This window comes from Sinocyclocheilus grahami, unplaced genomic scaffold, assembly GCF_001515645.1.
Source record: "Sinocyclocheilus grahami isolate Dianchi unplaced genomic scaffold, SAMN03320097.WGS_v1.1 scaffold1030.1, whole genome shotgun sequence".
Lineage (NCBI taxonomy): Eukaryota > Metazoa > Chordata > Actinopteri > Cypriniformes > Cyprinidae > Sinocyclocheilus > Sinocyclocheilus grahami.
The window spans coordinates 89,186-106,352 of NW_015506209.1; the positions used below are offsets into that span (position 1 = coordinate 89,186).

Here is a 17,167-nt window from a genome sequence, read left to right on the forward strand (position 1 = left end):
GAGAGGTTGGAGTCCCCCTCCCTTATCTCTAGCAGACAGTTGTCAGGAATCACTGGTGAGGCCTGAGTTTTGCGCGTGGCTCAGGCAGGGAGGCCTGGGGATACGGATCAAAGGGAGTGCTGGTGAGCACTGCTCTGCCTCTGATCCCCCAGTGCTGAAACCCAGCCTATTCGCTCTCCCTTCCTAACATCAAATGTTAGCCAAAGTTCCTTCATTCCAAAACACAAATCTTCCAAATGCACACACACACACACAAAATGATACATTTGCCATTTTTCTTTCACTTCTCTTACAAGTGTGTGGATGCATTTGTTTAGAAGAGTATTGATTTTTCTTAATATATATATCATATTTTGATGTTTTAAATGCTAAAATGTATTATATTAATTTACAGCATTGCCAAAATATATTTTAAAATATATTTGTACAATTTATTTACTTTTTTTTTTAGTCTTATACACTGATAAATCACTAAATGGTTTCATTTAACAGTTTAAGTTCTTTTGAATGAAATTTAGTTCTAAAAGAAAAATAATATTGTTATTCAATATAGAAAGTGTAGAGAATAAATATAAAAATAAATGAAAATAAGTATAAGTATTCTAATATATAATATAATATAATAAAGTATAAATCCTGTAAAGAGTTAATATAAAATGTAAGAATAAATACAAATGTATTATAAAATATAAATGTTAATAAATATCATTCAAGAGAATAATTACAGAATAATTATAAATGAAAATAAACAAACATCTTAAAAAGTAAATATAAAATGCAGAAAATATAAATGTATAATATGTGTTTGTGTGTGTGTGTACCTGGTATTTATCACGTTATGGGGACCAAATGTCCCCACAAGGATAGTAATACTAATAAATTCTGACCTTGTGGGGACATTTTTTGAGGTCCCCATGAGGAAACAAGCTTATAAATCATACAGAATGAGTTTTTTTGAGAAAGTAAAAATGCACAAAGTTTCCTGTAAGGGGTAGGGTTGCTGTAGGGCAATAGCACATACAGTTTGTACAGTATAAAAACCATTACGCCTATGGAATGTCCCCATAAAACATGGAAACACAACATGTGTGTGGTGTGTGTGTGTGTGTGTGTGTGTGTTAATATACAAATTTAAGAGAATGAATACAAATAATTATAAATGGAAATACATATAAAAGTCTTCTAAGACAATAAATAAAAAATATATATATAAATAAAAATCAATATAAAAGTCTCTATAAGAGTAAATATAAAATGTAAGAATAAATATATAAGTATTGTTATAATAAAATATAAATGTAAAATATAAAGTAAACAAACGTCTTCTAAAAAAGTAAATGTGTAATGATTAAAAATAAATGACTATAATAACAAAATAGTTTTAATAATTTGTTAATTTTGTTAATATTGCACTCACGCACAATAACTACCCGTTACGGCCCAATCAACCTGACACTAATGTTGCAGAGTGAAATTGCAGTAATGCTCATTTAATACTGGCACTGGAAGCTTTACTAGATGACTCGAGTGCCTTGAGGGGTGGCGTTGTTGCTACGGGGCCCGAAACAAAAAGCATGACTGATTATACTGAATGGTTGGTTTTAGTAAAACCTGTTCATTAAAATGGGTGTGTGTTGTTTTCTTCTCCAGTTACAACAACTAACAACAAAAACACTGCACATATCAGACAAGCATAGCAGAACGTCTCCCACTGTAAAACCCAATCAGCCACCTGCACAAAGCATCTGTTGTAGGAGGAGGAGTGACTGTCGTAGTAAAGCAGCCTACGGCTTTATTACCGCATTCATTCCGTCGCCACATGTCCAGTGTTTGGACTGGTCTCAATGTCCAGCAGCAGATGAAACACAGAAAAGACATGCAGTCAAGGCCATAGAAATCTGTCCATAGCTCTGACCCAGTCCAAAAGTGGGCTTAATGGAGATTAGGTCTGGTATTGCATAATTTTCATCCGAACTAAGCTGCAGTGCTGTTTAATGTGTTTTCCAGAGGTGCAGTGAGAAGCGCTCTGCTTCTGCTGGCACATGAAAAGACTGAAAGAGGCTTGTGCACCTGTTGGTGTTGTGAACCCAGCAGGGTTGCATTTCATTCTGGCACGCGGCCATCACAGCACATTTACTGAAACCCACAAGTTTTCTCCACTCGACAGAAGCTGCAAAGCGGTCCATCCACACAATTTGACAAATGCACAACTGAAAATAAGCACATCTTTCTCACGTTTTCCTAAACTAAAAGCCAGGTCATTCCAAGCATGCACTAGATTTTCATGTATATCGAAATACAATGAATAAAATGTTGACATTTTTGCTGTGTCTCTAGGTGTTGAGCGCTATCGTCTAAAATTCAAATTCAAATTCAAATAGATAAAGTTTTGTTATAGATCAGGTGTTTCTGTATGGCAAATTTTCCCATTTACAAATGTAATATATGTACATATATTACATTTCCATATATGAACTATATTGTCATATAAAGCAAAATCATATATGAAAAGTATTAGAAATTGGAACAATTTCATATATCAGCATATATCTCTAGACCACACAAATATGTATGTAATATGTTATATTTATACAATTTTTTAATTCATATTTTTGACATATGGTTGCTACATAAATGCCACATAAAATCATCATATATAGATATTATTAACATATCTACATACAAATTTTACTACAGTGATTTTTTATGTTATAACCTTATATGTGAATATATGTCATATATTACATTTCCGTTTGAGTTAGGTTGTATTTTTTTCCTTCATGTGATTAATTTTATTGCCGTTGTGTAACCAGTCAAGTTACAATTAATATTGTTAATATGCATGAGCTTGACCAGCAAATATTTCCAAAAATCTGAGCTCAAAAGATATTAAATAACAGGGATAAACTAGTGCCATAAACTGTTGAAGCATGGAGGAAAAACAGAAATGTTGTTTTACTTCTTTTTGAATTCACTATCCACTGTTGAGAAATAGTCAAACTTCAGAAGTCAGGATACTAAATATAAAAGAAATCAGAAGGAGACGCAAATGTTTCATAAATGGAAAAAAATAAGCAGAATTACTTTGAAACCGTCAGTTAGATGTGCCACAAAGCAGCAGTGAAAATTCAGTGTCAAAGAAGGTTTTGTCTAGACAAATGAGAGAAGGCCATTACACTACTATGACAACAACTTTAGGCTATAAAGCTTTTAAAATGGTTGATAAGATTTCACAAGCAAATAAACCAAACAAAAAGCTCTCTGTGCAATCCCACAGTGCTCTACTATTTAGGAAAAACTGCACTCTCTGTATAATACAAACACCACTTGCACGCACTCAATTATTTGCATTGATTTGCATGAACTGTCTTCATTGAAGACAAAATTAATGTGTTAAAATAAATGACTAGAGGGGGAATTATAAGTAAAAGAAAGACAATATATTAGACAAATGATGGAGAAAATTGTGATGTACAAAAACAAGCTTGTAAGGACTGCCATGTGGACTCCCTGTAGCTGAGAAGAATGGGGGAGGGGGGGTTGCCTTGTGGGGCACTGGCGGCCCTTTCATGGACATTGAGGCACAGTGTGATGCTGGGGTTGAACTATGATACTCCTGTCAAAGAGAACATTAATTTTTCCTACAATAAGGGCCTGATGGAATAGCCACATGTGAGAAGGGCTGGACAGGGGTGGGGAGGTTAGGGGGCTGAGGAGGGGTCGGATGGAGGGTGAACCATCTTCATTTTAGTGAGAGATTCATACAAAACCCATGGGGGAAAAATATCATTTTAATAATGATTTTAACAATTACAATTGTGCTTTTATCCTCTTTCAATGTATAGATAATTCGATTAATATTAATTTTTGTTGACATGCTGCATCTATAAAAATTGCTGCTTTAATAAAATAAAATAAAATACAGCTGTTATTTGATCTATTTCTGGCTGTTAATACACCACCCACAAACTGCATAAAAATGCTCGAACCATGTTCAGTTATTTATGCAGGTTTGCAGCGAAAGCATTAGCACTTAAAGCCCCTCCACTACGATTAACAATCAAACATGCTGAGAAACGCTTATGTTATCCCCCAACTCCGCAGTACAAGAGAAAATCTCTTTTTTGTCATCAAATCCCTAATTCTTTCCTCTCTTTGGGAAAAAAAATAGTAATACCAGTTTCCAATCTGCTTTGAGAAATGTTTGGTGAGGGGGGGGAAGTGGCCATAAAACGTGTGAACAAGGGGGTAATTGTGGACAAACGCAGTATTGAATTTCATTTTCAACTCCTTACACACCATTTCAATCTTATTTTCTGCCTGTTAGTCAGATCTTCTTGGCTATAGTGGGCAGAACTGCCCACTAATGGTGAATAATTGCTTGTAATACACTCTTTACCAGTGATGTGCATCAATAGCAGCCATTTTCCTTTTAGGAATCAACCCTGAGCAATGAGTCCTATTTGTTAATCTCCATTATTCAAGAATGCTACATAACGTCTTTAACAAGAGTCTTTGCTCAGAAACACAAGGACTAACACCTACAAAAGCCTTACTGGCTTTCCATTTTACCTTCATACTCAAAGATGTATCAGAGCAAGACGAGACAAAAATTTTTTGCTCCGTTCTAGTTCATTAAAACACCCTGACTTATTAAAATGTCTGTCAATGCTTGAAAATTACTTCTAGACAATTGAACATACAGATCCATTAGTTTAGTGAGATTAGGCTCTTTTCTGAATGAGGCGCAGTGCTAGCAGCTCTATGACTGCATATGGGATTTCTTCTCTTTAGGGTATCCTGTATTGTCTCAAAACTAATTTTCTTAGAATCACAGAACTAAATCTTTCTTTTAATTAGGAGAGTGAGTAAAACAAAGGAATATTCATTAGAACACAATATCTTATAAACACTTCACGAGCACAAGGGGGGTATCATCCACTAGAAGATGATTTCTCCAAAACATGTCTGCTCAGTACACATGAGACGCATCTAATCACCAAATGTACACGGCAGCGCACAAAGAATATGCCGTTTTATCTTCAGAGAGGTCTCGTAATTCCACTTGAAAGACTCCTTGACATGTGGCTATAGAGAAGAGTATTTAAACACTGTGGCCAGTGACCCTTACTGACCTGTGGAGATAGTCCATTGCTCACGGGATTCATGTGATTACTGCTCGCTGACTGGCTCATGAAGGTGTCAGTGTAGCTGGAGAAACTGTGGCGGTTGGACGAGAGGCCATAGGCGGAGCTGCTGTCGCTCGAGAGCCCGCCCTGATGCATGGTGGAGGGGGGCAACGGCTGTGGCCGATGCACCGTGCCACAGCCGTCTGGGAAGAACAGCACGTTTAATTACGTCAGAGAATTATTCTGAAATGCATCATGGGAACCTTTATTTTATTGCCATTCATGTATGAGATGAGTTTGTGTAATGAGTATTAAATAAACAGAAAAAAGGTTCAAGTTCTTCACGAAAACATTGGTTCATTTACCTTGTGGTAATGTTGTTGAAGGATAGGTAGACTCAGGAAGCTGGTATGGTAAAGTGGTCATGCCTGTGGGTGGAAACCCTCCAGGTAACAGGTGGTTAAATGCCGCCAGTTGATTGGCTCCAGCTTGTTTACGCCATCTTGCTCGACGATTGCTGAACCAAACCTGAAAATTAAAAATAAAAATAAGTGCACTGAAATTCTGGTCAATACCACTAAACTAATTATTAATTTCATGTCTAGTAATTAATGAAAAATGGTTGATATTATAAATGTATTGCTTGATTGCCCAAAAATCTGTCATTTTTATGAAATCCGTTTGAATAAGAAACAGGATCATTATTGTTAACCAAACTAAAACCATAAAAAAGTTCATTGCTTGAAATAAATGAAAACAGAAAATTAAATAAAATAATTCATGTATTTTATTTATAATAAGTTACTTTCAACTAAAGCAACATTTGTTTTTCGTTTAGTTGAAGTACTAAACTTAAACTAAATAAACTAAAAATTAAAAACTATATTACTAAATTACTAAAATTTTAACTTAAAATGAAACCAGAAAATATAAATCAAACAGAAATCGAATTCAATATATTAGCAAAAACTATATTAGCTTATATCACTAATTGAGTGGGAAAATGGTCACAATTTATTCTAAGGTCCAGTTCTCGCTATTAACAAACCATTAACTATGACTTTTGCCTCAATAAACTCCTAATTTGCTGCTTATTAATAGTTAGTAAGCTAGTTGTTTAGTTTAGGTATTGAGTGGATTAGGGATGTAGAATATGGTCATGCAGAATATGCTTTAGAAGTACTAATAAACTAATAAGCAACTTGCTAGTAGTGAGAAATGGTCCCTATACTAAAGTGTTACAAAAAAACAAAACAAACAAAGACCTCATAATATTAGAGGAGGGATGTCCCCAGGTTATATGCATAATATTTTTTATGCGACTAACTCCAACATGTACTCAAAGTGCACTTCAACAGATAACCCTTAAAGGGTTAAATATTTGCCGTAATCTATCCCTTTAATAGTTAGTTTAAAAGTTAGTGCTATAGATTACTTTTAATGTAGAAAATTTGTTTTTATATCAAACATTTCAGTGATTTTTTTAATGAACAAAAAGCCTCTATTTAAAGAAAGCATGAACGCAAGAAAGAAAGAAAGGCCTCTGTCACATTAAGACACATTTTCAAAGTTTCATTCTAATGTGTCTCATTGAAAGGGGAGCACGGCCAGTAACCTACAAACAAACAAAGACCTCATAATATTAGAGGAGGGATGTCCCCAGGTTATATGCATAATATTTTTTATGCGACTAACGCCAACATGTACTCAAAGTGCACTTCAACAGATAACCCTTAAAGGGTTAAATATTTGCCGTAATCTATCCCTTTAATAGTTAGTTTAAAAGTTAGTGCTATAGATTACTTTTAATGTAGAAAATTTGTTTTTATATCAAACATTTCAGTGATATTTTGAATGAACAAAAAGCCTCTATTTAAAGAAAGCATGAACGCAAGAAAGAAAGAAAGGCCTCTGTCACATTAAGACACATTTTCAAAGTTTCATTCTAATGTGTCTCATTGAAAGGGGAGCACGGCCAGTAACCTGCACCTCTCTGGGGCCGAAGCGCTGCCCCTGTGTATGCAAAAGAGTGAATGACATTGATCTATGCCTCAGAGGGGCCAGTCTTCAGACTTTAATACACTGGCAGTGCAGTTAATCTACTGTTGTTTTTCAAATGGTCCCCACCATTGTGAGTGGAAGTGAAAGAGGGGGACAATGGCCCTTCAATGAATCAGACCACAAAGAGAGGGTGTCCCTTTTTAAACAGCTCCTCAAGAATGACGCTTTCAGCCTGGGCATTGATCAAGGGGCTGGCGTAGACATACTGTATAAGTACACACTCTTTCTCTGCCTCTCGCTTTTATCCTCCCAGGCTCCCCTTCAATCTTTGCACACAAAGTGACAAAGCAAGATAAAAAGATAATTTTTAATAAAATCTCAAATTCAAGAGAGCCAATGAGAGCAGTCTGCAGCAAGATATTTTTGATAAATGCAATTTATTCTTAAAAATATGTGGCCTTTGTGGTAATTGGAAAAATGACATAAAATAGTTTTTTATTATTATTAATTTATTATCATCAAAATCCCACCAATAGGACAAAAGCAACAATTATGGCATTCCTTGAAATAATTCCTGTTCCATTCCCATATCCAAACAAAAACTAGGAAACACCTATAAGACTCTGGAAACACCTATAAGACCTATATAATTACTCTTTTAAACACACCAGGGGACTAATTACACACACGGTTAGCAACTACTTTGAAAAAGCACATTCCCAACACCCATCCTTACCACAACGCTAGGTTAGACAACTGGATTTTTTTAAACTTCAAGAACTTAACTTTCTTTTCTCTGTGTTAATTAATACATCATGCCAGTAAAAATCAGTTTCATTCAAATAAAAGTTAGCAGTACTCAACCATCCCCCATTAGCTGTCCCACACTGCCGTGCATCAACGACCTTTCCCATAAACCACTAGTCCCGCTGACACGCGCCCCATTACTTTACATGTCTTAGTTTAGTATGGTTTCTGGTATTAACGAGAAGTGGTGAGTAGCACAAGGCATTAGAAGGCGCATATCTCAGTGTTAGAGGCTAGACCCTGCCGCCCCACGCTCAATGGATCTCCTAAGAGGCTTGCTGCGAGCTGGGGCTTCTGAATGCACCATTCTGGAGCCCGATGGCAAAGGCACCTTGAGCAGGGATTTTCTCTCTGCTGTTCCCTCTAATTCCCCACTCTTCTCATTTCCCTGCTCGAGCTGAGACACAAAGCACACTGCCCAACTGAGATGGCCGACTCATTTCGCATTTCTGAAAGAGTTCGAATAATTTCCTTAAAAGTGAACGGAGTCTCTTGGCGAAACATTTAAGAGAGGAGATTTGGTGGAGTGTGGCTCAAGGAGCTGTTGTTTGATTGCATTCGGTTCAGAGGGAATGGAAGTAGAAAAATTCAATTCAATATACTCTCAATCTCCAAGCGAGCAGGGGGAGCGGGAGAGACAAAAGGAAGGGAGGTAAATGGAAGACAAATCTGATTGTGGACTGTGTCACGATTTCACATTCCACTCTAGTCCAATATCAATCATCCGGGCCATCCTATCAGTTCCTCTCACTTTCTTTTTCGCCGTCTTTCTTGGACGACGATGGCTATATGTCTTCCTAGGATTACAGCTTGCCATGCGCAGGGCGGTTGGTGAGCAGACAGGAAGACGAGGAGTAAAACCTGGATAGCGTGATTGAATTTCACAGCAAAAAAGAACATAACAGTGGCTGAGAGGCGTAAAAAAGACAGACATCTCAGTGGCTCCATACAGGGGTTGTGGGAATCTGGATGGGTTACGATGGAGGGTCGAGGCTGGCTGGACTGGGCCTTGAAGGAAACAGTGTGGCAATACTCTCTAAAATGAGGCATCTCTCCAGCAGAAGAGAGAGTTGAAGTTGTAGAACACTGTTAAGTCCATGCGCATCCTCTTTCTAGTTTTTATAACCATCATTATACATAAACATAAATATATGCATATAAACATACATATAATACTTTCACATATTTGTTTGAGCTGTTCATTGAAATCCTGCATTTTTATGTGAGCCAGCAGCATAAGTACAGAATTATTGGCTCCAGATTTTGCAAGGATCAATCACAACTCATGTGATATGACTCCACATCAGGGGGCTGACATTTGTGCCCTGGAAGTCTAGTTTCCAGATTGGATCAAAGGGTGCCAGAATAGAGAGGGGAAGTGGACACATCTTCAAACCTGCTTGTACGTAACATGTAGTAGGACTAAGCCTCTTCACTCTATGCCTGACAGGTATACACTTCAATTCAAAAGCTTGGGGTCAGTAAGATTTTTATTTTTCATTTATTTTTTGAAAGAAACGACAGTAACACTTTCCTTAAAGCCTTTATGTATAATGCATTATAAAGGTTTATTAAAGGTTATAATGCATTATAATTATTCATAATGTGCATTGTAATGCATTATAGCTTGTCGGAAATAATTATAAGTGAATTTAAAAAGCATTACATAATAATGAATTGATAAGTATTTTAACATATTACCTGCTGTTACCATTATTCATGAGATTGTACGATGCATTATAAGGTGCATTACAAAGCATAATTAATGCATTAAAACTACTTTTATAATGCATTATACATAAAGGCTTTAAGTAAAGTGTTACCGAAATTACTTTTACTCAGCAAGGATGCATTCAACTGATTAAGGTTAATGTTACAAAAGATTTATAAATATATGCTGTTCTTATAAACCTTTCTATTCATCAAAAAGTATCAGTTCCCACTATTGAGCAGCACAACTGTTTTCAACACTGATAATAATAAGAAATGTTTCTTGAGCAGCAAATCAGCATGTTAGAATGATTTCTGAAGAATCAAGTTACACTGAAGATTGGAGTAATGAATTTTTGTATGTATTTTTGATTTTTTTTTTTTTACCGCAGCCTGGAGGAGCATAAACAACTTTCAAAAACATTTTACATCTTACCAGTCCTAAAGTTTTTAATGGTAGTGTATGTCAAAATTAGGTCATAGTATCTAGTTTAATTCATTATTCATAATATAATCTAAAAAATCTAAAACTGGCATGCAGGTTTCATTGTGATAATGTAGTGTGTCTAGGTTCCCCTCCATCTGTTTATCTTCCTCATATTTCAGAGTGGTCATACTACAACCTCAAACCTGATCCATGAACACATTACGAAGATTTCTTGTCTAACAGAGTTTGAAGTGACCTAACTGCCACTGCCTATGAAATTTCCTGTAAATCTCCGTTAATTCATTTTGTTTCTCCCTCTGGCCTTACAAAATGCAATGAACTAGACAGACAGACCTGGAAGCACTTAGTCAGATATGGATCACTTCCTCTGATTTGTCATAAGGAGCAGTAAAACAGTAGAAGCATGAGTAAAGTGTCTGTGGTTAAGAATAACCACAGTGACAGACTGATGACACCTAATAGAAAAGCACCAAACTCATAAATTAAAGCCTTTGACATCCTCACTGATCCATGTCTGACTTCCCCTCTTTGGCAGCAGGAACATTCCCTCCCTCTCTCCCAGTTTCTCTCTCTCTCTCTCTCTCTCTCTCTCTCTCAGACATCTGGATACTGTGTCAGCGCAGCTGCGCTCAAGTGGGTTGACACTGAGGCCGTAGGGTCTGCCAAAAGCCAACCGGGTCAGACACCTTCCCCTCCACAAAAGCAATGATCCCAGAGCCCTGGCATCTCCATGTGAGCTATCTCGAGCCAGAGATCCTCACACATCATCAGCTTGGCCTCTCAAGAACCAACTGCTTGGCTGTGACAGGGTTGAGAAAACAAAGCATGAGCTGTTGGGCCAAGATATTGAGGATGTGGTGGTTTCAATATGATTTTTGAGTGATCGGGAAAAGAAGATACTTAAAACCTAAACAGGTTTCAAACAACATCGGACCCAGTTGACTTCAGTTTTACAGTATGTGTGTTCAAGATGACAATTTTCATTTTTAGGTGAACTATCCCTTTAAGTTTTATATACAGAATGATGAAGATTCAATTAAACACATTTTGATCTGCATCTCAGTCAAACCATGTGTATATCTAGCAACTGCAGAAACTGCTTTAGTATTTGGCCGTGCCATACCTGTACTCTGGCCTCGGTGAGCTTGGTTCTCTGGGCTAGTTCCTCTCTGGTATAGATGTCTGGGTAGTGTGTCCTTTCAAAGGCCTTCTCCAGCTCTTCCAGCTGCTCGGCTGTGAAGGTGGTCCGACTGCGCCTCTGCTTCCTCTTCAAGGGCAGGTCCGGTTCAGACTCCACGTCTGAGCCTTCATCTATTCGACCTGTCATAGAGGATAGATAACGAAAGAGCTGAGTGTGTTGTGCATGGCGCTAGAAAAGTCACGCACTTACCAGAAAGCACTCTGGTTACGAATGCTGTCATCATAGTGATATGATGTGTAAGTGAATGTGGACCCAAAACACGGATGGATTGCAGCACGGTGAGACGGATTCATGTGGCTTTCAAGCGAATATTATTTCAATGCATAGCTATTTATATAAGCGAAGCTCTTGTACAATCCCACATCAGTGCGAATCCCAGCTCGCCCCGAGGCCATAGAGGGAAAAGTGGGGGGAGTTAATCTCCTCAGACCACCTTAGCGATCCTCGTACCGGTGCTAAAATGAAACAAAACTGGCACTTTGCAAATAACTCAAGTTTATTTCATTAAATGCCATTTGCGATCTTGCCGTCTTCAAAATAAGAGCGGTGGATTATCTGTCAAATGCAGCCATGTCAACTCCAGCATTTCTGTTTAGTGGTTAGCTGTAGAAAAGATGAGAAACAATGAGCCCAAATCTGATCTGATGCAAACCAGAGGTGTGTGGGTGGCAATTTAAGCAGAGTAGCTTAGTGATGAAACGAAAATTAAACATTAGCTTATCCGTGCTGTACGGAACAGTGACCTTTATGCAGGTGTGTATGCACGATGCTGATAACTTTGCAAATAATTGTAGCAAGAATTCATATTAATTAGTGTGAACATGAAAGATTGACAAGTATGCTGGCAAAAAAAAAAACTCACTAGCAATAGAGATTCAAAAAGATCTACCTTTGTCCCATTCTTTACTCACATTTCCACATATGACAGGGAAGATCTTACAGCCCATTTTTATCATTTCATTTGAGTTGATTCCTTATTTATTTCCAGTTTGGCTGGCACACAGGGCTGATCCTTGAAAATCCCTTCAGCAGCATTGGGGGCCTAGCTCTGCAGACACTGGCCTTAATCCAGGCCATGACTTCCCGCTAAATTGAAGCAATTCTACATTAGTGATGGCTGAACCCTGGCTTCTTATTGGCTAATGCTGGAGTGGGCTTCCAAGACTGGCCCCTCTGAATAGGGCTGATTATAGAGGAGCCGAGTGGGGTGCGCTTTGCCTTTTCTTATATGTTAAGGCTGGGTAAAAACTGTTTGTTTTTTCCCCCACATAATCACCATCTTCATTTAAAAGATCCTGATATATATGATAAAATCTCAAGATCTTTCATTTACTCCGCACTTATAAAACAAAGATTCTTTATTGGCATTGATGGTTCCATGACGGACATTTAAGATCCATAGAACCTTTCCATTTCACAAAAGAGGGAAATGGATTTTTAGATTCAAATTTTCTTTCCACTAAGAAAAAATGGTTCTGTTAAAGGCTGTTCCAAAATGATTGTTCTATGGCATTGCCTCCCCCCCTCCCCCCTCTGGAACCAAAAAGTGTGTGTTTACTGAAACTCTTTCCCTGTAGAGTTTACAGAATTAGAGAGAGAATTTTTTTATTTATAAGCAAAATGGGCATTTTAACTGAAATACAATCAAATTTATCTGGAATTGAATCAAAATTGCAGTGAAACAGGAAATCTGTATTAATGCCCAGCCCTATATACATACAATTGAACAGTGAGATTCAGAACATACATTCTACACCCTAAGCATCCGCTTTTTGCTAGTACAGTACAGTGAGAACTGGTTTTTCAGGCTAGGTGAAACACAAGATGGATTTGAGAGGTAATACAATGACATTAAATCTTGTCAACAACGGCAGATCTGTTCACTCCCATTCCACACCATAGGGGACAGCAATGAGGCAAGTTTGAGAAACAGAAATGCTTATACAAACTCTTAACATTTGGCTTCTTTTCCCAAGTTCGAGTTCAAATGATTTTATTTGTTGGAAGGTTCTAAATTTAATTTTCTTTTAAAATGTGAAAATGTCATGTTTTTACTTTGCCACTGTCACCTGACACTGGTTTGGTCACAACAACAAAAGCTAACCAACAGCAACACCAGATTACAGAATGAATATGTTTGCAGGTCTCTATTTCTTTGTTGGACGGTTGGACAGAACGTCCCAAAAATAGCCTCCAAACAAAAGCACAACAATGAAAGAGCCATCAAAGTGGCTTTGACTCCAGGCCAGCTCTGTCTTTTAATTAAACAAGGAATTATGGGATTACAGGGAGGTTCTCATTACAGGCCACTTGAGGAGTCCTCTGGTAGATGTCTTTTTGTCTCCTAGAGCTCACACTCAGGAATTCTCTACGGATTACACATGGCCGTAGGACATGAGGCCGCATTAATTAAATCAATTCCTTTGCCTTTTCTTTTAAGATTCATTTTGCCAACACTCTCCCCTCATCCCAACATTCTGCAAAAATCATACTGAAGTGTACATGTATATTGAAACTCATGTTCTTTAAATCCCTTTGTTGGTTTTGGAGAGATTGTGACAAAGTGATTTGCTTTTGACTTGCCATGACGATCACTTGAGGCCGGTGCAGTGATCTATACTGATCGTTTTTGTAAAAAGTGGCCACCACTTTTATTAAAGACACAACATGGAATTTATTTGTTCTTCCCTACATGCGGCTAGACACTGAAGGGATTGTTCACCCAAATTTGAAAATTCTGTTATCATTTATTCACCCTAATGGAGGGTGGAGGCATGGAGGTGATCAGTTTGTGGCACTGATGAGGTGGTATGGAAGCCCAGGTTTCTTTGACAGTGGCCTTCAGCTCATCTGCATTTTTTGGTCTCTTGTTTCTCATTTTCCTCTTGACAATACTGTGCAGGTCTGGTAAGTTTGCTGGCCAGTCAAGCACACCAACACCATGGTCATTTAACCAACTTTTGGTGCTTTTGGCAGTGTGGGCAGGTGCCAAATCCTGCTGGAAAATGAAATCAGCATCTTCAAAAAGCTGGTCAGCAGAAGGAAGCATTAAGTGCTCCAGAATTTCTTAGTAAACGAGTGCAGTGATGTTGGTTTTCAAAAAACACAATGGACCAACACCAGCAGATGACATTGCACCCCAAATCATCACAGACTGTGGAAACTTAACACTGGACTTCAAGCAACTTGGGCTATGAGCTTCTCCACCCTTCCTCCAGACTCTAGGACCTTGGTTTCCAAATGAAATACAAAACTTGCTCTCATCTGAAAAGAGGACTTTGGACCACTGGGCAACAGTTCAGTTCTTCTTCAGATCAGCAGTCTTCCCCATGATTGTGTAGCCTAGTGAACCAAACTGAGAGACCATTTTGAAGGCTCAGGAAACCTTTGCAGGCGTTTTGAGTTGATTAGCTGATTGGCATGTCACCATATTCTAATTTGTTGAGATAGTGAAATAAATGAACTTTTCCACAACATTCTAATTTATTGAGATGCACCTGTACATACATACATACATACATACATAGATAGATAGATAGTAGGGATGTAACAATTAACTGCCAGCTGGTTGAAAATCGATTCAAATATGTGACGATTCAAATCGGTTGAGATGCCAAACAAATCGCGATTCATTTAGGGGTAGGAGTTTATATGAATGTATGTCTGAGGGGAACTTACTCTCTTTAGAAAAGTTTAGATGGTATTTTTTCTTTTCATCTTGCCTCTGTATAATGCATATTAAAGTGCATCAGTTCAGCACTGCTTTGTTTACAGCGGTAACCAAGGAAACGCTTTAAGCGCCACCTGCTGGCAGAGAGTGAATCTGCGCTCTGTTTCATGCAGATATTTGTTATGTATAGTTTCACAAAACTGAAGTCAAACCATTCTGTTTTTGCTTCAAATTTCGAAATTATACAATCTAATTTAGATTAAAAACTGCTCATGTTGCATGTATGCAGCATCTTTGTTTGGATCAAGATTAAAATGCAGTGGTTGCCTCTAATTTTACAAGGAAAGAGCACAGACAAAGCCTTGTTTTGTTTATACGAAGAGATTTATTTGATTTGTGTTACTTATTTATTTGATTTGGGGCTTGTTTTAAAATTTCAATTTAGGTTTGTTATTTACATTTACATTATATTTAAATTTGGTCATTTAGCAGATGCTTTTATCCAAAGCGACTTACAAATGAGGACAATAGAAGCAATCAAAACCAACAAAAGAGCAATAATATGCAAGTGCTATATTAGTCTATTATTATAAGGTTATATTTCAATTTCACAAAGAAACGTTCAGCATTTTGCCCAAGCAAAAATAAAAGCACACATTTAATTTATAATTTGTCTTAAAGCTCATTTTGTAAAAAAAAAAAAAAAATCGTGATTCTAATCGAATCGTGAAATCAAAACCGTGCATCGAATCGAGAGTTGAGTGAATCGTTACATCGTTACATACATAGATAGATAGATAGATAGATAGATAGATAGATAGATAGATAGATAGATAGATAGATAGATAGATAGATAGATAAACATCATACAGGGGTGCGTTTCCCGTACAATGACGTGACTCGCTGATTAACCACCATAATACGATGCATGTTGTGGAAACGAACTAGCTAGTCACGACTGTTTCCCGAAACCATGATACCTGTGTCGCACATCCATCGTTTAAACCACGTTGGTTTGAGCTGTCGTTATGACGTTGTTCTTCTTCTTCTTCGATCTAATAGCCGACTGGTGCCATGAGCACATACCGCCACCTACAGTAATTTGGTTTTATTTTCTCTTTTCTTCGACATGAATTATGCTTTTGAAATTACGTTACGTAAGAGTGGAGTAATAACGCAACATTCATTTGTTCCGCAATAAATTATATACATATACACACACGGAGTTAAAAATGTGCTCTTTTCTGATCCCAATGGCTATAATTTCACAATTTCATATAAATACCATTTCTTATTTAATATTGATAGGCTACATAAGCACAATTGAAAAAAGATGGGTTTTTAAAAAACTGTGATGTACTGTTGTGGACACCTGTTGCTTATTTTGCTCAATAATTTTTCCTATTTAAGTCCCCTTGCCATTCAGCCATGTGTTAATGAAAATGACACGAAACCCCCAATTTTCAAAGCATGAAATTGCAGTTCTTTTGGAGGAGGTGGAAAATAATAAAATCCAGCTATTTTCAAAGCTGAAAAACAGCATTACAAATGCTGACAAAAAGAAAATCTGGGCAGAAATCACTCAAAAAAACAAATGCTGCTGGCTATGGGTATGAACGTAGAAGTCAGGAATAAGTGGAAGGACTTCGCAAGTGTGACAAAACGGAGGGCTGTGGCATGTAAGTGGGAAGCAAACAAGACTGGTGGGGAAATCAGTTCAGTTCCTCCTCTCACTACAGAGGAAGAGAAAGTTTTGGCCATCCTGGGGCCTGAAGCATTGGAAGGGATCCTTGGAGGTATAGATGCATGTGCATCAACCAGGCCTTTGCCTTCAAAGTTCAGGCCTCCAACATCAGGCCCTCTCCAGTCTGGCCCTTCAACATCAGACCTTCTCCAGCCTGGGCCTTCAAAATCACCAAAGGGTCCTGGTCTATTGCTCTCTTCCCCTGATTCACCTCCGTCTGAGGCCTCCTGTTGAGCAACGTCCTCTGACACAGAAGGCGACGCAGAAGTCAGGCAGTGTATATAAATGCCTGCATAGGGACACATTTTACCCCCCTTGACTCATCTGATGATGCCATCTTAAGAAAATTATGGCTTCCAAGGGCCAAGATCCTTGAACTACTACAGGTTGTGAAACCATCTTCAGAGGGCAACAAGAAGAAACAACGCCTTAAGTTCAGCGGTGCAGTTGTTAGCTA

At 37.7% G+C, this 17,167-nt stretch overlaps 1 protein-coding gene across 2 annotated transcripts in view; it reads right to left on the minus strand.

The window, feature by feature from the left end:
- The window catches only part of LOC107565832 (paired box protein Pax-7-like), a 73,124-nt gene that overhangs the window by 20,854 nt on the left and 35,103 nt on the right, over nucleotides 1-17,167 (minus strand). For both annotated transcript variants that reach the window (XM_016251112.1, XM_016251111.1), the window contains exons 5-7: nucleotides 11,219-11,415; nucleotides 5,495-5,657; nucleotides 5,136-5,332 (exon numbers count right to left, since the gene is read on the minus strand). In XM_016251112.1, the coding sequence (XP_016106598.1) occupies nucleotides 5,136-5,332; nucleotides 5,495-5,657; nucleotides 11,219-11,415 (557 nt within the window). The remainder of the gene's footprint in view (nucleotides 1-5,135; nucleotides 5,333-5,494; nucleotides 5,658-11,218; nucleotides 11,416-17,167) is intronic.